The sequence below is a fragment of the Salmo salar genome, chromosome 01 (assembly GCF_965601325.2).
Source record: "Salmo salar chromosome 01, fSalSal1, whole genome shotgun sequence".
NCBI lineage: Eukaryota > Metazoa > Chordata > Actinopteri > Salmoniformes > Salmonidae > Salmo > Salmo salar.
In genome coordinates this window covers 153,272,705-153,292,500 of record NC_138291.1, presented here as the reverse complement: position 1 = coordinate 153,292,500, position 19,796 = coordinate 153,272,705, and the positions used below count along the sequence as shown (strand labels likewise).

Here is a 19,796-nt window from a genome sequence, read left to right as displayed (position 1 = left end):
AAGTCCACACAACATGAATGAACCCATTCACACAGACAAGTTCACCCAGCATGATAACAAATACTGTTACACACAAAACAACTCAAAGGTGCAAACAAAGTGGCACAGCTCTCATGCACATGCAAAACATGATATTATATTTTCAGTCAGTTCAGTTCACACCCACATCTTGAACACAAAACATGCTTCCCTTTTCTCTCTCATTCGCCTTATCTGTGTCATCTGAGACACACACACACACACACACACACACACACACACACACACACACACACACACACACACACACACACACACACACACACACACACACACACACACACACACACACACACACACTAAAATGGAGACAACCTTGACGGTTATCATCCACAGCTGAAGTTGTGAGGTGGTGCTCCATCCATCTCTCAGGAGTCTGCCGAGGCCCTAATAAGGCCCTGCTGAGAGGACCAGAGACGACACTCATCTAGATAAGGGTCTATACGTTTCACAACACCACACTTCATCTCTCTAAGCACAGCAATCACTATTCCATGCTGGTGACTTGTTGCTACTCTGCAGCTGTTTGTCAAACATAAGCCCCACAGGTCCCATAAGGATGTGAATAGTTCAATATCTCAGATCAGATTTCACACTCTAGTTTTGTGTGTGTGTGTGCCTATGTGTGTGTGTGTGTGTGTGTGTGTGTGTGTGTGTGCTATGTGTGTCAAGTGTGTGTGTGTGTGTGTGTGTGTGTGTGTGTGTGTGTGTGTGTGTGTGTGTGTGTGTGTGTGTGTGTGTGTGTGTGTGTGTCTATGTGTGTGTGTGTCTATGTGTGTCAATGTGTGTCAATGTGTGTGTGTGTGTGTCTGTGTGTGTGTGTGTGTGTGTGTGTGTGTGTGTGTGTGTGTGTGTGTGTGTGTGTGTGAAGAGGGAAATAGTCACACCTTGTGTTTAGGGCTTGATAAGGTGCAGCTCCAGCTCCTTGGTGGCTACAATGTAAACAATAGCTGTAATGACTTTCACATGTTGTTGCTGCTGGGGAGCGGCAAGTGGAATTCCAGATTTGTCTGTTACATGTTGTAATCTTGGGATCAGTTGATACCTACACTCTGAGGAGTGGCATTCTGCTGTTGTCAGTGCTTTAAACTACACCAGTCAGAGAGACATAAGCAATGAGATGATCATATCAGTTCAGCTTTCTTTCTGCTGGCTCCCAGAGGTAGGGAGCTCATTGTGTGGCTGTGGCTGGATTTGGCTGGGAGGGGGTGTCATGACAAGCTTCCCCCCAGGCAGTGTGACTCCAACCTGGGTGAAAAGGGGTTGAGAAACCTGGGTGTGTTCCGTGGTGGTGGTGGGTCGAGTAGAGTGAGAGAGAAGCGAAGACAAGGTGGAAAGGAGGGAGTGGGGGAAGTGGTGGGATAGATAGATGAAGACGACTGGCGGTGGATTGGCAGTGTGGAAAAGGGATTTGAGAGAGAAAGGGGCGAGCTAATGAGCTGGATTTGCTGGAGACTTGGCATTCCGCTCATGGAGCACTCTTCCCTGTAGAATAGCTGGCTGGAACTGAGCTTCCTGTCTGAGCCCTGGAGCGGGAATGAACGAGGGAGGGAGGCGGGGAGGGAGAGAGGGGGAGAAAAGGGGGGTGGGGTGTTGGAAGGCAATAGAACAGAGGAAGAAGGAGCGGGTGGGAGGAGGGAGGGAGGCAGGTAGGGAGGGAGAGGGCGGGCAGCGGGCGGTGGTGGAATTGAATGCCGAGGAGCTGTGTTCTCACAGCCAGTGTTGCCATGGTTACCGGGGAATTCTGGCAAGTAGGGAAATTTCATTCACGTCAGTGTGAGGAAAGGGAGGGAAATATCAACAAAGCAAGAAATAGAAAGATGAAGAAAAAAAGAAATACACAACTGAAAAAGAAAAAGAAAAAAGATCAACCTCTGTGGGTCCTCCACCCCTCCCCTGGGCTCTGTCGCCTCCCTCCCTCCCTCCCTCCCTCCCTCCCTCCCTCCCTCCCTCCCTCCCTCCCTCCCTCCCTCCCTCCCTCTGTGTACGCACCCGGTGCTTTTTGTTTGCCGCCACCCTGTAAGTAAACACAACACCCACTCACAAAGCTTCCTATCCCTCCCAATCGTCCTCCAGGTATGGTAGAGAACAAAGAACACTAGAGCTATCAGTAGCTGCTCCTCTTTTGGGAAGAACGAATGAGGAGGGAACCAGTAGTGGTAGGAATCAGATCCATCCACTACCCCACACAGGTCATCTGAGCTGGCTGCTGACATGGCAGGAACTGAAACTAAGCGCTGTCGACCTGACGACTCTCTTGTTTGCTGCTGGGCTGTCAGGACTGGCTTCTGCACGTGGTGCCGCCCCGCCATGTCTCTCCTCTCCTTGTCTCTCCTCTCCTTGTCTCTCCTCTCCTTGTCTCTCCTCTCCTTGTCTCTCCTCTCCTGACTCCCTGTGCAGCCACAAACACACACACAAACACACAGACACTGTCTCACCCAGCGCTGACTAAATGAAGTTGACAGGACCTGACAGCTGTACAGAGGCACAGTGAACACACACACACACACACACACACACACACACACACACACACACACACACACACACACACACACACACACACACACACACACACACACAGGTACAGTGCACACAAGGGCGCATGCACACCAGTGGTGGCAGCTGAAGGCAGGACGGCTCATAATAATGGCTGAAACGTGGTTTCCATGTGGTTGATAACATTCCATTGACTTCATTCCAGCCATTATTATGAGCCGTCCTCCCCTTAGCAGCCTCCTCTGATGCACGCACATAATGTAAACACGCATGCTTGCAGTGGTACTTGTATTTTCTTCCACTGTTCCTCACAGTGGTCCTTTTAGTTTCTTCCACAGTGCCCCACAGTGGTTTCACCCACAGTTCCTCATAGTGGTCCTTGTAGTTTCTTCCACAGTTCCTCACAGTGGTCTTGTAGTTTCTTCCACAGTTCCTCACAGTGGTCTTGTAGTTTCTTCCACAGTTCCTGTAACCATCAGTTGCTAACCCATCTTCTCTTCCTGTATTCCAGTGGCCGAGGAGGGACTATGGGAGTGTGGGCTGTCATACGAATGCCGGACCCTCCTGTTCAAAGCCATTCACAACCTGCTGGAGAGGTACAGTACAACTCATGTCCAATGAGCTGCTTGGAAAATGACTTGTGTCATATTCTGGATGTGAAGTATCACATAAAGTAAGCTGAATATTCCCAGTCTAGTTATAGGCTATTTCTGCTCATATAACCATTTCTTCTCTGGGGAAAGACATCAAAGAATTCTGGCAAAAATACCACACCACCAATAATTAAAAGACTTGAAGTGATAATCAAATTATAACCTGGACTGAATCAGTGACTTGAATAAAGATTTCCCATCTGCTAAATGAACCAGGATATATTTGTTGTCAATTAAGTTAAACATCAATGATCACCATAAGGGGCCAGCTGAATGAAACTTGTTATTACCTTGAGTCTACCTCCTCCTCTCTTACAACTTTATACCTCTGCACTATATTGGATTGTCATGAAGCCTTCAATAGAAAATGTATCTCAAGGAACTGTGTAACTCCATTGATGTGAGTGTTGATGTATGAAAATAAATGTATTATATTCTCTATTCTTCCCCGATTGGGTATATGTGTGTCAATCTCTATGTAAAATGTCTGTGTCTATGTGCATGTATGTTTGTGTGTTTATGATCCTTTACCTTTGTGTGTGTGATACAGTTGTTTCATTTCTCCCATCCCCCAGGTGTTTGTTGGACAAGGACTTTGTGCGGATCGGGAAGTGGTTCGTCAAGCCATACGAGTTGGAGGAGAAGCCTCTGGCCACCAGGTGAGCTAACCATCCTTCTCAATCCCACACACAACCTTCTCACAGCATCCCCGCCACGTGGTTCTGACACGGTGATAACTAGCGTGATGTTACGGGAGCGTTGGGGAGCTCTGGGGGAGTGTGACAGACAAGCGGTGTGAATGGTTGCCATGCGGTGGCTGCTCCCACCCCGTCTGGGATGTGGTGACACCTCTGGCTGCCTCTTGGCACCTGGCTGTGAGCCCCTCGGATCATGTCACCACGCTCGCAGGTGGGAATGGCTCGCTCTGCGAGACAGACGACTAGTCCGAAGTGTGTTTGTGTGACAGTGCGAGAGCTGGTCTGCCAGGCTGCTCGGACGTGAGACTATTGAGAGCGGGGTAGTGAATGGTGGCGAGGTGTGAGAGCTGAGCAGAGGAGGGGCTTGGGGCTGTGTGTGTGTGTGTGTGTGTGCGTGCATTTGTGCATGTCAAAGACTGACAGCGAACAAGAGCACAGGAGAGGGGCATGGTTGTTGTAGGGCATTTCCATGTAAAAGGAACCCATGAGCACCAACATGTGAAGTTCAGTTATTAGTAAGATATCAAAACACAAGAATAACGTTTGGAGAGTACAGTACTGTAGAGTAGAGTACAGTAGAGTACAGTACTGTAGAGTAGAGTACAGTAGAGTAGAGTACAGTAGAGTAGAGTACAATGCAGTACAGTAGAGTAGAGTACTGTAGAGTAGAGTACAGTAGAGTAGAGTACAGTAGAGTACAGTAGAGCAGAGTACAGTAGAGTGGAGTACTGTAGAGTACAGTATAGTACAGTAGAGTAGAGTACTGTATAGTAGAGTACAGTAGAGTACAGTACAGTAGAGTACAGTAAAGTAGAGTACAGTACAGTAGAGTACAGTAGAGTAGAGTACAGTAGAGTAGAGTAGCGTACTGTAGAGTAGAGTACAGTAGAGTACAGTAGAGTAGAGTACTGTAGAGTAGAGTACAGTAGAGTACAGTACTGTAGAGAAAAGTACAGTAGAGTAGAGTACCTTAGAGTACAGTAGAGTACAGTACTGTAGAGTAGAGTACAGTAGAGTACAGTAGAGTAGAGTACAGTACTGCAGAGTACAGTAGAGTAGAGTACTGTAGAGTAGAGTACAGTACTGTAGAATACAGTAGAGTACAGTACGGTAAGATACAGTAGAGTGGAGTACAGTACAGTAGAGTACAGTAGAGTACAGTAGAGTACTGTAGAGTAAAGTACAGTAGAGTACAGTACTGTAGAGTAAAGTACAGTAGAGTAGAGTACCTTAGAGTACAGTAGAGTACAGTACTGTAGAGTAGAGTACAGTAGAGTACAGTAGAGTAGAGTAGAGTACAGTACTGTAGAGTACAGTACTGTAGAATACAGTAGAGTACAGTACTGTAGAGTACAGTACAGTAGAGTACAGTAGAGTAGAGTAGTGTACAGTAGAGTACAGTAGAGTACAGCAGAGTAGAGTACAGTAGAGTACAGTACTGTAGAGTAGAGTACAGTAGAATAAAGTACAATAGAGTACATTAGAGTACAGTAGAGTGGGGTACTGTAGAGTACAGTAGAGTAAAGTAGAGTAAAGTACAGTAGAGTAGAGCACTGTAGAGTACAGTAGAGTACAGTACTGTACAGTAGAGTACAGTAGAGTACAGTAGAGTACAGTAGAGTAGAGTACAGTACTGTAGAGTACAGTACTGTAGAATACAGTAGAGTACAGTACTGTAGAGTACAGTACAGTAGAGTACAGTAGAGTAGAGTAGTGTACAGTAGAGTACAGTAGAGTACAGCAGAGTAGAGTACAGTACTGTAGAGTAGAGTACAGTAGAATAAAGTACAATAGAGTACATTAGAGTACAGTAGAGTGGGGTACTGTAGAGTACAGTAGAGTAAAGTAGAGTAAAGTACAGTAGAGTAGAGCACTGTAGAGTACAGTAGAGTACAGTACTTTAGAGTACAGTAGAGTAGAGTATTGCAGAGTACTGTAGAGTACAGTAGAGTACGGTAGAGTACAGTACTGTAGAGTACAGTAGAGTACAGTACTGTAGAGTACGAGGTACGAGGTACTGTAAAGTACAGTAGAGTAAAGTACAGTAGAGTAGAGCACTGTAGAGTACTGTAGAGTACAGTGGAGTACAGTACAGTAGAATAGAGTACTGTAGAGTACAGTAGAGTACAGTACTGTAGAGTAGAGTAGAGTACTGTAGAGTACAGTAGAGTACAGTACAGTAGAATAGAGTACTGTAGAGTACAGTACAGTAGAATAGAGTACTGTAGAGTAGAGTACAGTAGAGTACAGTACTGTAGAATAGAGTACTGTAGAGTAGAGTACAGTAGAGTACAGTACTGTAGAGTAAAGTACAGTAGAGTAGAGTACTGTAGAGTACAGTAGAGTAGAGTACTGTAGAGTACAATACTGTAGAGTAGAGTACTGTAGAGTAGAGTACAGTAGAGTACAGTACAGTAGAATAGAGTACAGTAGAGTACAGTAGAGTAAAGTACAGTAGAGAAGAGCACTGTAGAGTACAGTAGAGTAGAGTACTGTAGAGTAGAGTACTGTAGAGTACTGTAGAGTACAGTACAGTAGAGTACAGTAGAGTAGAGTACTGTAGAGTAGAGTACTGTTGAGTACAGTAGAGTACAGTAGAGTACAGTAGAGTAGAGTACCGTAGAGTACAGTAGAGTACAGTACTGTAGAGTAGAGTACAGTAGAATAGAGTACTGTAGAGTACAGTAGAGTACAGTACAGTAGAGTAGAGTACTGTAGAGTAGAGTAGAGTAAAGTACAGTAGAGTAGAGCACTGTAGAGTACAGTAGAGTACAGTACTGTAGAGTAGAGTACTGTAGAGTACTGTAGAGTACAGTAGAGTACAGTAGAGTAGAGTACTGTAGAGTAGAGTACTGTTGAGTACAGTAGAGTACTGTAGAGTACAGTACAGTAGAGTACAGTAGAGTAGAGTACTGTAGAGTAGAGTACAGTAGAGTACAGTACTGTAGAGTAGAGTACAGTAGAATAGAGTACTGTAGAGTACAGTAGAGTACAGTACAGTAGAGTAGAGTACTGTAGGGTAGAGTACAGTAGAGTACAGTAGAGTAGAGTAGAGTACAGTAGAGTACAATAGAGTAGAGTACTGTAGAGTAGAGTACAGTACTGTAGAGTACAGTAGAGTACAGTAGAGTACAGTACTGTAGAGTAGAGTAGAGTAAAGAACAATAGAGTACATTAGAGTACAGTAGAGTGGAGTACTGTAGAGTACAGTAGAGTACAGTAGAGTAAAGTGCAGTAGAGTAGAGCACTGTAGAGTACAGTAGAGTACAGTACTGTACAGTAGAGTACTGTAGAGTACAGTAGAGTACTTGAGAGTAGAGTACAGTAGAGTACTGTAGAGTAGAGTACAGTACACTAGAAAAGAGTACTGTAGAGTACTGTAGAGTACAGTAGAGTAGAGTACTGTAGAGTAGAGTACAGTAGATTACAGTACTGTAGAGTAGAGTAGAGTACTGTAGAGTACAGTAGAGTACATTACAGTAGAATAGAGTACTGTAGAGTACTGTAGAGTACAGTAGAGTGCAGTACAGTAGAGTAGAGTACTGTAGAGTACAGTAGAGTACAGTACTGTAGAGTAAAGTACAGTAGAGTAGAGTTCTGTAGAGTACAGTAGAGTACTGTAGAGTACAATACTGCAGAGTAGAGTAGAGTACTGTAGAGTAGAGTACAGTAGAGTGGAGTACTGTAGCGTTGAGTACAGTAGAGTACAGTAGAGTAGAGTAGAGTACAGTACAGTAGAGTAAAGTACAGTAGAGTACATTAGAGTACAGTAGAGTAGAGTACTGTAGCATAGAGTACAGTAGAGTACAGTAGAGTAAAGTACAGTAGAGTACTGTAGAGTACAGTAGAGTACAGTACTGTAGAGTAGAGTACAGTAGAGTACTGCAGAATACAGTGGAGAACAGTAGAGTACAGTACTGTAGAGTACAGTAGAGTAGAGTACTGTAGACTACAGTAGAGTAGTGTACAGTAGAGTGCAGTACTGTAGAGTAGAGTACAGCAGAGTACAGTACTGTAGAGTAGAGTACAGTAGAGTAAAGTACTGTAGAGTACAGTAGAGTAGAGTACTGTAGAGTACAGTAGAGTACTGTAGAGTAGAGTACAGTAGAGTGGAGTACTGTAGCGTTGAGTACAGTAGAGTACAGTAGAGTAGAGTAATGTAGAGTAGAGTACAGTAGAGTACAGTACGGTAGAGTACAGTATAGTAGAGTATTGTAGAGTACAGTAGAGTACAGTACTGTAGAGTAGAGTACAGTAGAGTAGAGTACTGTAGAGTAGAGTACAGTAGAGTAGAGTACTGTAGAGTAGAGTACTGTAGAGTACAGTGGAGTAGAGTTCTGTAGAGTACAGTAGAGTAGAGTACTGTAACGTAGAGTACAGTAGAGTAAAGTTCAGTAGAGTAGAGCACAGTAGAGTAAAGTACAGTAGAGTACAGTTCTGAAGAGTACAGTAAAGTACAGTAGAGTATAGTAAAGTAGAGTACAGTAGAGTACAGTAGAGTAGACTACAGTATAGTACAGTATAGTACAGTACAGTACAGTAGAGTACAATACAGCAGAGTACAGTAGAGTACAGTACAGTAGAGTACAGTTAAGTACAGTAGAGTACAGTACAGCAAAGTACAGTACAGTAGGGTACAGTACAGTATAGTTAAGTAAAAAAGTTGAGTAGAGTATAGTACATTACAGTAATGTTGAGTACACTATAATGTATTGTATTATACTGTACTGTACTGTACTGAACTCTACTCTACTTTACTGTACTATACCATACTGAATTCTTCTCTACTGTGCTGTTCTGTGCTGTACTGTACCCTGTCTAATTTCTGTACTGTACTGTACTGTACGGTACTCTGTCTAGTGTGCTGTACTGTACTCTGTCAACTGTTCTGTACTGTACTCTACTGTACTCTGTTTACTGTGCTGTACTGTACTCTGTCTACTCTTCTGTACTGCACTGTACTGTACTCTGTCTACTGTTCTGTACTGTACTGTTTTGTACTCTGACTACTGTACTGTATTCTGTCTACTCTACTGTACTGTACTGTACTCTGTCTACCGTGCTGTTCTGTACTGTACTCTGTCTACTGTTCTGTTCTGTACTGTACTGTACTGTGTCTACTGTTCTGTACTGTACTGTACTCTGTCTACTGTGCTATTCTGTGCTGTACTGTACTCTGTCTACTGTGCTGTACTGTACTGTACTCTGTCTACTGTTCTGTTCTGTGCTGTACTGTACTCTGTCTACTGTGCTGTACTGTACTGTACTGTACTCTGTCTACTGTGCTTTTCTGTGCTGTTCTGTACTCTGTCTTCTGTTCTGTACTGTACTGTATTCTGTCTACTGTGCTGTGCTGTACTGTACTCTGTCTACTGTGCTGTACTGTGCTGTACTGTACCGTACTCCCTCTACTGTTCTATACTGTACTTTACTCTTTCTACTGTTCTGTACTGTACTGTACTCTGTCTACTGTTCTGTACTGTACTGTACTGTATTCTGTCTACTGTACTGTACTGTACTCTGTCTACTGTTCTGTACTGTACTCTGTCTACTCTTGTGTTCTGTAGTGTACTGTACTCTGTCTACTGTGCAGTAATGTACTGTACTCTGTCTACTGTTCTGTTGTGTGCTGTACTGTACTCTGTCTACTGTGCTGTACTGTACTGTACTGTACTCTGTCTACTGTACTGTGCTGTACTGTACTGTACTCTGTCTAATGTGCTGTACTGTACTGTACTCTGTCTACTGTACTGTACTGTACTCTGTTTACTGTTCTGTTCTGTACTGTACTCTGTCTACTGTTCTGTTCTGTAGTGTACTGTACTCTGTCTACTGTACTGTAATGTATACTTTACTCTGTCTACTGTTCTGTTATGTGCTGTGCTGTACTCTGTCTAGTGTGCTGTACTGTGCTGTACTGTACTCTGTCTACTGTGCTGTACTGTACTCTGTCTTATGTACTGTGCTGTTCTGTGCTTTACTGTACTCTGTCTACTGTTCTGTACTGTACTGTACTCTGTCTACTGTTCTGTACTCTGTCTACTGTTCTGTGCTGTACTGTACTCTGTCTACTGTACTGTACTGTACTCTGTCTACTGTACTGTACTGTACTGTACTGTACTGTACTGTACTGTGTCTACTGTACTGCACTGCAATGCACTGTACTATACTCTGTCTACTGTTCTGTACTGTACTCTACCGTACTATGTCTCCTGTACTGTACTGTACTCTGTCTACTGTTCCGTACTGTACTGTACTCTGTCTACTGTGCTGTTCTGTACTGTACTGTACTCTGTCTACTGTGCTGTTCTGTGCTGTACTGTACTCTGATTAGGGTGCTGTTCTGTTCTGTACTGTACTCTGTCTACTGTGCTGTTCTAAACTGTACTGTACTCTGTCTACTGTGCTGTTCTGTGCTGTACTGTGCTGTACTGTACTGTACTGTACTGTACTGTACTGTACTCTGTCTACTGTTCTGTACTGTAATGTTCTGTACTCTGTCTACTGTGCTGTACTGTGCTGTACTGTACTCTGTCTACTGTTCTGTCTACTGTACTGTACTCTGTCTACTGTACTGTACTGTTCTCTGTCTACTGTTCTGTACTGTGCTGTACTGTACTGTGCTGTACTGTACTGTACTGTACTGTACTCTGTCTACTGTTCTGTACTGTACTGTACTGTGACTACTGTGCTGTTCTGTGCTGTACTGTACTCTCGCTACTGTTCTGTGCTGTATTGTACTGTACTGTACTCTGTCTACTGTTCTGTTCTGTACTGTACTGTATTCTACTGTACTCTGTCAACTGTTCTGTACTGTACTGTACTCTATATTCTGTGCTGTACTGTACTCTGTCTACTGTGCTGTACAGTACTGTACTGTACTCTGTCTACTGTTCTGTGCTGTACTGTACTGTACTCTGTCTACTGTTCTGACTGTACTGTACTCTGTCTACTGTGCTGTATTTACTATACTCTGTCTACTGTTCTGTACTGTACTTTACTGTACTCTGTCTACTGTTCAGTACTGTACTCAGTCTACTGTTCTGTACTGTACTGTATTCTACTGTACTCTGTCAACTGTTCTGTACTGTACTGTACTGTACTGTACTCTATCTTCGGTGCTGTACTGTACTCTGTCTACTGTGCTGTACAGTACTGTACTGTACTCTGTCTACTGTTCTGTGCTGTACTGTACTGTACTCTGTCTACTGTTCTGACTGTACTGTACTCTGTCTACTGTGCTGTATTTACTATACTCTGTCAACTGTTCTGTACTGTACTGTACTCTATCTACTGTTCTGTGCTGTACTGTACTCAGTCTACTGTGCTGTACTGTACTGTACTGTACTGCACTCTGTCTACTGTTCTGTGCTGCCCTGTATTGTACTCTTTCTACTGTTCTGTACTGTACTATACTGTTCTCTGTCTACTGTTATGTACTGTACTGTACTGTACTCTGTCTACTGTGCTGCACTGTACTCTGTCTTCTGTTCTGTGCTGTACTGTACTCTGTCTACTGTTCTGTACTGTACTGTACTCTGTCTACTGTGCTGTACTGTACTGAACTCTGTCAACTCCTCTGTTCTGTGCTGTTCTGTACTCTGTCTACTGTTCTGTTCTGTGCTGTACTGTACTCTGTCTACTGTAATGTACTGTTCTGTACTGTACTGTACTCTGTCTACTGTACTGTACTGTTCTGTACTGTACTGACTGTACTATGTCTACTGTGTTGTACTGTTCTGTACTGTACTGCACTGCACTGTACAGTACTCTGTCTACTGTTCTGTACTGTACTGTACTCTGTCTACTGTGCTGTTCTTTGCTGTACTGTACTCTGAATACTGTGCTATCCTGTACTCTGTCTACTGTGCTGTTCTGTTCTGTACTGTACTCGGTCTACTGTGCTGTACAGTACTCTGTCTACTGCGCTGTACTGTGCTGTACTGTACTCTGTCTACTGTGCTATACTGTACTCTGTCTTCTGTTCTGTGCTGTACTGTACTGTACTGTCTACTGTTCTGTACTGTACTGAACTCTGTCTACTCCTCTGTTCTGTGCTTTACTGTACTCTGTCTACTGTGCTGTTCTAAACTGTACTGTACTCTGTCTACTGTGCTGTTCTGTGCTGTACTGTGCTGTACTGTACTGTACTGTACTGTACTGTACTCTGTCTACTGTTCTGTACTGTAATGTTCTGTACTCTGTCTACTGTGCTGTACTGTGCTGTACTGTACTCTGTCTACTGTTCTGTCTACTGTACTGTACTCTGTCTACTGTACTGTACTGTTCTCTGTCTACTGTTCTGTACTGTGCTGTACTGTACTGTGCTGTACTGTACTGTACTGTACTCTGTCTACTGTTCTGTACTGTACTGTACTGTGACTACTGTGCTGTTCTGTGCTGTACTGTACTCTCGCTACTGTTCTGTGCTGTATTGTACTGTACTGTACTCTGTCTACTGTTCTGTTCTGTACTGTACTGTATTCTACTGTACTCTGTCAACTGTTCTGTACTGTACTGTACTCTATATTCTGTGCTGTACTGTACTCTGTCTACTGTACTGTACAGTACTGTACTGTACTCTGTCTACTGTTCTGTGCTGTACTGTACTGTACTCTGTCTACTGTTCTGACTGTACTGTACTCTGTCTACTGTGCTGTATTTACTATACTCTGTCTACTGTTCTGTACTGTACTTTACTGTACTCTGTCTACTGTTCAGTACTGTACTCAGTCTACTGTTCTGTTCTGTACTGTACTGTATTCTACTGTACTCTGTCAACTGTTCTGTACTGTACTGTACTGTACTCTATCTTCGGTGCTGTACTGTACTCTGTCTACTGTGCTGTACAGTACTGTACTGTACTCTGTCTACTGTTCTGTGCTGTACTGTACTGTACTCTGTCTACTGTTCTGACTGTACTGTACTCTGTCTACTGTGCTGTATTTACTATACTCTGTCAACTGTTCTGTACTGTACTGTACTCTATCTACTGTTCTGTGCTGTACTGTACTCAGTCTACTGTGCTGTACTGTACTGTACTGTACTGCACTCTGTCTACTGTTCTGTGCTGCCCTGTATTGTACTCTTTCTACTGTTCTGTACTGTACTATACTGTTCTCTGTCTACTGTTATGTACTGTACTGTACTGTACTCTGTCTACTGTGCTGCACTGTACTCTGTCTTCTGTTCTGTGCTGTACTGTACTCTGTCTACTGTTCTGTACTGTACTGTACTCTGTCTACTGTGCTGTTCTTTGCTGTACTGTACTCTGAATACTGTGCTATCCTGTACTCTGTCTACTGTGCTGTTCTGTTCTGTACTGTACTCGGTCTACTGTGCTGTACAGTACTCTGTCTACTGCGCTGTACTGTGCTGTACTGTACTCTGTCTACTGTGCTATACTGTACTCTGTCTTCTGTTCTGTGCTGTACTGTACTGTACTGTACTGTCTACTGTTCTGTACTGTACTGAACTCTGTCTACTCCTCTGTTCTGTGCTTTACTGTACTCTTTCTACTGTTCTGTACTGTACTGTACTCTTTCTACTGTGCTGTTCTTTGCTGTACTGTACTCTGTCTACTGTGCTGTGCTGTTCTCTGTCTTCTGTACTGTACTGTACTCTGTCTACTGTACTGTACTGTTCTGTACTGTACTGTACTCTGTCTACTGTGCTGTACTGTACTGTACTCTGTCTTCTGTTCTGTGCTGTACTGTACTCTGTCTAATGTTCTGTACTGTACTGTACTGTACTCTGTCTACTTTTCTGTACTGTACTGAACTCTGTCAACTCCTCTGTTCTGTGCTGTACTGTACTCTGTCTACTGTACTGTACTGTTCTGTACTGTACTGACTGTACTATGTCTACTGTGTTGTACTGTTCTGTACTGTACTGCACTGCACTGTACAGTACTCTGTCTACTGTTCTGTACTGTACTGTACTCTGTCTACTGTGCTGTTCTTTGCTGTACTGTACTCTGAATACTGTGCTATCCTGTACTCTGTCTACTGTGCTGTTCTGTTCTGTACTGTACTCGGTCTACTGTGCTGTACAGTACTCTGTCTACTGCGCTGTACTGTGCTGTACTGTACTCTGTCTACTGTGCTATACTGTACTCTGTCTTCTGTTCTGTGCTGTACTGTACTGTACTGTCTACTGTTCTGTACTGTACTGAACTCTGTCTACTCCTCTGTTCTGTGCTTTACTGTACTCTGTCTACTGTGCTGTTCTAAACTGTACTGTACTCTGTCTACTGTGCTGTTCTGTGCTGTACTGTGCTGTACTGTACTGTACTGTACTGTACTCTGTCTACTGTTCTGTACTGTAATGTTCTGTACTCTGTCTACTGTGCTGTACTGTGCTGTACTGTACTCTGTCTACTGTTCTGTCTACTGTACTGTACTCTGTCTACTGTACTGTACTGTTCTCTGTCTACTGTTCTGTACTGTGCTGTACTGTACTGTGCTGTACTGTACTGTACTGTACTGTACTCTGTCTACTGTTCTGTACTGTACTGTACTGTGACTACTGTGCTGTTCTGTGCTGTACTGTACTCTCGCTACTGTTCTGTGCTGTATTGTACTGTACTGTACTCTGTCTACTGTTCTGTTCTGTACTGTACTGTATTCTACTGTACTCTGTCAACTGTTCTGTACTGTACTGTACTCTATATTCTGTGCTGTACTGTACTCTGTCTACTGTACTGTACAGTACTGTACTGTACTCTGTCTACTGTTCTGTGCTGTACTGTACTGTACTCTGTCTACTGTTCTGACTGTACTGTACTCTGTCTACTGTGCTGTATTTACTATACTCTGTCTACTGTTCTGTACTGTACTTTACTGTACTCTGTCTACTGTTCAGTACTGTACTCAGTCTACTGTTCTGTTCTGTACTGTACTGTATTCTACTGTACTCTGTCAACTGTTCTGTACTGTACTGTACTGTACTCTATCTTCGGTGCTGTACTGTACTCTGTCTACTGTGCTGTACAGTACTGTACTGTACTCTGTCTACTGTTCTGTGCTGTACTGTACTGTACTCTGTCTACTGTTCTGACTGTACTGTACTCTGTCTACTGTGCTGTATTTACTATACTCTGTCAACTGTTCTGTACTGTACTGTACTCTATCTACTGTTCTGTGCTGTACTGTACTCAGTCTACTGTGCTGTACTGTACTGTACTGTACTGCACTCTGTCTACTGTTCTGTGCTGCCCTGTATTGTACTCTTTCTACTGTTCTGTACTGTACTATACTGTTCTCTGTCTACTGTTATGTACTGTACTGTACTGTACTCTGTCTACTGTGCTGCACTGTACTCTGTCTTCTGTTCTGTGCTGTACTGTACTCTGTCTACTGTTCTGTACTGTACTGTACTCTGTCTTCTGTGCTGTTCTTTGCTGTACTGTACTCTGAATACTGTGCTATCCTGTACTCTGTCTACTGTGCTGTTCTGTTCTGTACTGTACTCGGTCTACTGTGCTGTACTGTACTCTGTCTACTGCGCTGTACTGTGCTGTACTGTACTCTGTCTACTGTGCTATACTGTACTCTGTCTTCTGTTCTGTGCTGTACTGTACTGTACTGTACTGTCTACTGTTCTGTACTGTACTGAACTCTGTCTACTCCTCTGTTCTGTGCTTTACTGTACTCTTTCTACTGTTCTGTACTGTACTGTACTCTTTCTACTGTGCTGTTCTTTGCTGTACTGTACTCTGTCTACTGTGCTGTGCTGTTCTCTGTCTTCTGTACTGTACTGTACTCTGTCTACTGTACTGTACTGTTCTGTACTGTACTGTACTCTGTCTACTGTGCTGTACTGTACTGTACTCTGTCTTCTGTTCTGTGCTGTACTGTACTCTGTCTAATGTTCTGTACTGTACTGTACTGTACTCTGTCTACTTTTCTGTACTGTACTGAACTCTGTCAACTCCTCTGTTCTGTGCTGTACTGTACTCTGTCTACTGTTCTGTACTGTACTGTACTCTGTCTACTGTGCTGTTCTGTACTGTACTGTACTATGTCTACTGTGCTGTTCTGTGCTGTACTGTACTCTGATTACTGTGCTGCTCTGTACTCTGTCTACTGTGTTGTGCTGTGCTGTACTGTACTCTGTCTACTGTTCTGTACTGTACTGTACTCTGTCTACTGTGCTGTACTGTGCTGTACTGTACTCTGTCTACTGTGCTGTACTGTACTCTGTCTTCTGTCTGTTCTGTACTCTGTCTACTGTTCTGTTCTGTGCTGTACTGTACTCTGTCTACTGCTCTGTTCTGTGCTGTACTGTACTCTGTCTACTGTACTGTACTGTACTGTACTCTGTCTTCTGTTCTGTACTGTACTGTACTCTGTCTACTGTTCTGTACTGTACTCTGTCTACTGTGCTGTACTGTGCTGTACTGTACTCTGTCTACTGTGCTGTACTGTACTCTGTCTTCTGTTCTGTTCTGTACTCTGTCTACTGTTCTGTTCTGTGCTGTACTGTACTCTATCTACTGTTCTGTGCTGTACTGTACTCAGTCTACTGTGCTGTACTGTACTGTACTGTACTGTACTGCACTCTGTCTACTGTTCTGTGCTGCACTGTATTGTACTCTGTCTGCTGTGCTATTCTGTGCTGTACTGTACTCTGTCTACTGTTCTGTACTGTACTGTACTCTGTCTACAGGTCTTTTGCTGTACTGTGCTCCGTCTACTGTTCTGTTCTGTACTCTGTCTACTGTTCTGTACTGTACTGTACTCTGTCTACTGTACTGTGCTGTACTGTACTGTACTCTGTCTACTGTGCTGTACTGTACTGTACTCTGTCTACTGTTCTGTTCTGTGCTGTACTGTACTCTGTCTACTGTGCTGTACTGTACTGTACTGTACTGTACTGTGTCTACTGTGCTGTTCTGTGCTGTTCTGTACTCTGTCTTCTGTTCTGTACTGTACTGTACTCTGTCTACTGTGCTGTGCTGTACTGTACTCTGTCTACTGTGCTGTACTGTGCTGTACTGTACCGTACTCCCTCTACTGTTCTATACTGTACTTTACTCTTTCTACTGTTCTGTACTGTACTGTACTGTATTCTGTCTACTGTACTGTACTGTACTCTGTCTACTGTTCTGTACTGTACTCTGTCTACTCTTGTGTTCTGTAGTGTACTGTACTCTGTCTACTGTTCTGTTGTGTGCTGTACTGTACTCTGTCTACTGTTCTGTTGTGTGCTGTACTGTACTCTGTCTACTGTGCTGTACTGTACTGTACTGTACTCTGTCTACTGTACTGTGCTGTACTGTACTGTACTCTGTCTAATGTGCTGTACTGTACTGTACTCTGTCTACTGTACTGTACTGTACTCTGTTTACTGTTCTGTACTGTACTCTGTCTACTGTTCTGTTCTGTGCTGTGCTGTACTCTGTCTAGTGTGCTGTACTGTGCTGTACTGTATTCTGTCTACTGTGCTGTACTGTACTCTGTCTTATGTACTGTGCTGTTCTGTGCTTTACTGTACTCTGTCTACTGTTCTGTACTGTACTGTACTCTGTCTACTGTTCTGTACTCTGTCTACTGTTCTGTGCTGTACTGTACTCTGTCTACTGTACTGTACTGTACTCTGTCTACTGTACTGTACTGTACTGTGTCCACTGTACTGCACTGCAATGCACTGTACTATACTCTGTCTACTGTTCTGTACTGTACTCTGTCTACTGTTCTGTGCTGTACTGTACTGTACTCTGTCAACTGTTCTGACTGTACTGTACTCTGTCTACTGTGCTGTATTTACTATACTCTGTCTACTGTTCTGTACTGTACTTTACTGTACTCTGTCTACTGTTCAGTACTGTACTCAGTCTACTGTTCTGTTCTGTACTGTACTGTATTCTACTGTACTCTGTCAACTGTTCTGTACAGTACTGTACTGTACTCTATCTTCGGTGCTGTACTGTACTCTGTCTACTGTGCTGTACAGTACTGTACTGTACTCTGTCTACTGTTCTGTTCTGTGCTGTACTGTACTGTACTCTGTCTACTGTTCTGACTGTACTGTACTCTGTCTACTGTGCTGTATTTACTATACTCTGTCTACTGTTCTGTACTGTACTGTACTCTATCTACTGTTCTGTGCTGTACTGTACTCAGTCTACTGTGCTGTACTGTACTGTACTGCACTCTGTCTACTGTTCTGTGCTGCACTGTATTGTACTCTGTCTGCTGTGCTATTCTGTGCTGTACTGTACTCTGTCTACTGTTCTGTACTGTACTGTACTCTGTCTACAGGTCTTTTGCTGTACTGTACTCTGTCTACTGTTCTGTTCTGTACTCTGTCTACTGTTCTGTACTGTACTGTACTCTGTCTACTGTACTGTGCTGTACTGTACTGTACTCTGTCTACTGTGCTGTACTGTACTGTACTCTGTCTACTGTGCTGTACTGTACTGTACTCTGTCTACTGTGCTGTTCTGTGCTGTTCTGTACTCTGTCTTCTGTTCTGTACTGTACTGTACTCTGTCTACTGTGCTGTGCTGTACTGTACTCTGTCTACTGTGCTGTACTGTGCTGTACTGTACCGTACTCCCTCTACTGTTCTATACTGTACTTTACTCTTTCTACTGTTCTGTACTGTACTGTACTGTGTCTACTGTTCTGTACTGTACTGTACTGTATTCTGTCTACTGTACTGTACTGTACTCTGTCTACTGTTCTGTACTGTACTCTGTCTACTCTTGTGTTCTGTAGTGTACTGTACTCTGTCTACTGTTCTGTTGTGTGCTGTACTGTACTCTGTCTACTGTTCTGTTGTGTGCTGTACTGTACTCTGTCTACTGTGCTGTACTGTACTGTACTCTGTCTACTGTACTGTGCTGTACTGTACTGTACTCTGTCTAATGTGCTGTACTGTACTGTACTCTGTCTACTGTACTGTACTCTGTTTACTGTTCTGTACTGTACTCTGTCTACTGTTCTGTTCTGTTCTGTAGTGTACTGTACTCTGTCTACTGTACTGTAATGTATACTTTACTCTGTCTACTGTTCTGTTCTGTGCTGTGCTGTACTCTGTCTAGTGTGCTGTACTGTGCTGTACTGTATTCTGTCTACTGTGCTGTACTGTACTCTGTCTTATGTACTGTGCTGTTCTGTGCTTTACTGTACTCTGTCTACTGTTCTGTACTGTACTGTACTCTGTCTACTGTTCTGTACTCTGTCTACTGTTCTGTGCTGTACTGTACTCTGTGTACTGTACTGTACTCTGTCTACTGTACTGTACTGTACTGTACTGTGTCTACTGTACTGCACTGCAATGCACTGTACTATACTCTGTCTACTGTTCTGTACTGTACTCTACCGTACTATGTCTCCTGTACTGTACTGTACTCTGTCTACTGTTCCGTACTGTACTGTACTCTGTCTACTGTGCTGTGCTGTTCTGTACTGTACTGTACTCTGTCTACTGTGCTGTTCTGTGCTGTACTGTACTCTGATTAGGGTGCTGTTCTGTTCTGTACTGTACTCTGTCTACTGTGCTGTTCTGAACTGTACTGTACTCTGTCTACTGTGCTGTACTGTACTGTACTGTACTCTGTCTACTGTTCTGTACTGTAATGTTCTGTACTCTGTCTACTGTGCTGTACTGTGCTGTACTGTACTCTGTCTACTGTTCTGTCTACTGTACTGCACTCTGTCTACTGTACTGTACTGTTCTCTGTCTACTGTTCTGTACTGTGCTGTACTGTGCTGTACTGTACTGTACTGTACTGTACTGTACTCTGTCTACTGTTCTGTACTGTACTGTACTGTGACTACTGTGCTGTTCTGTGCTGTACTGTACTCTCGCTACTGTTCTGTGCTGTATTGTACTGTACTGTACTCTGTCTACTGTTCTGTTCTGTACTTTACTGTATTCTACTGTACTCTGTCTACTG

At 43.4% G+C, this 19,796-nt stretch overlaps 1 protein-coding gene across 3 annotated transcripts in view; it reads left to right on the top strand.

Annotated features, from left to right (window-relative positions):
- Positions 1-19,796, top strand: part of LOC106566935 (mediator of RNA polymerase II transcription subunit 13-like) — a 158,274-nt gene that overhangs the window by 53,194 nt on the left and 85,284 nt on the right. For all 3 annotated transcript variants that reach the window (XM_014135556.3, XM_014135564.3, XM_014135550.3), the window contains exons 3-4: positions 3,050-3,134; positions 3,767-3,850. In XM_014135556.3, the coding sequence (XP_013991031.1) occupies positions 3,050-3,134; positions 3,767-3,850 (169 nt within the window). The remainder of the gene's footprint in view (positions 1-3,049; positions 3,135-3,766; positions 3,851-19,796) is intronic.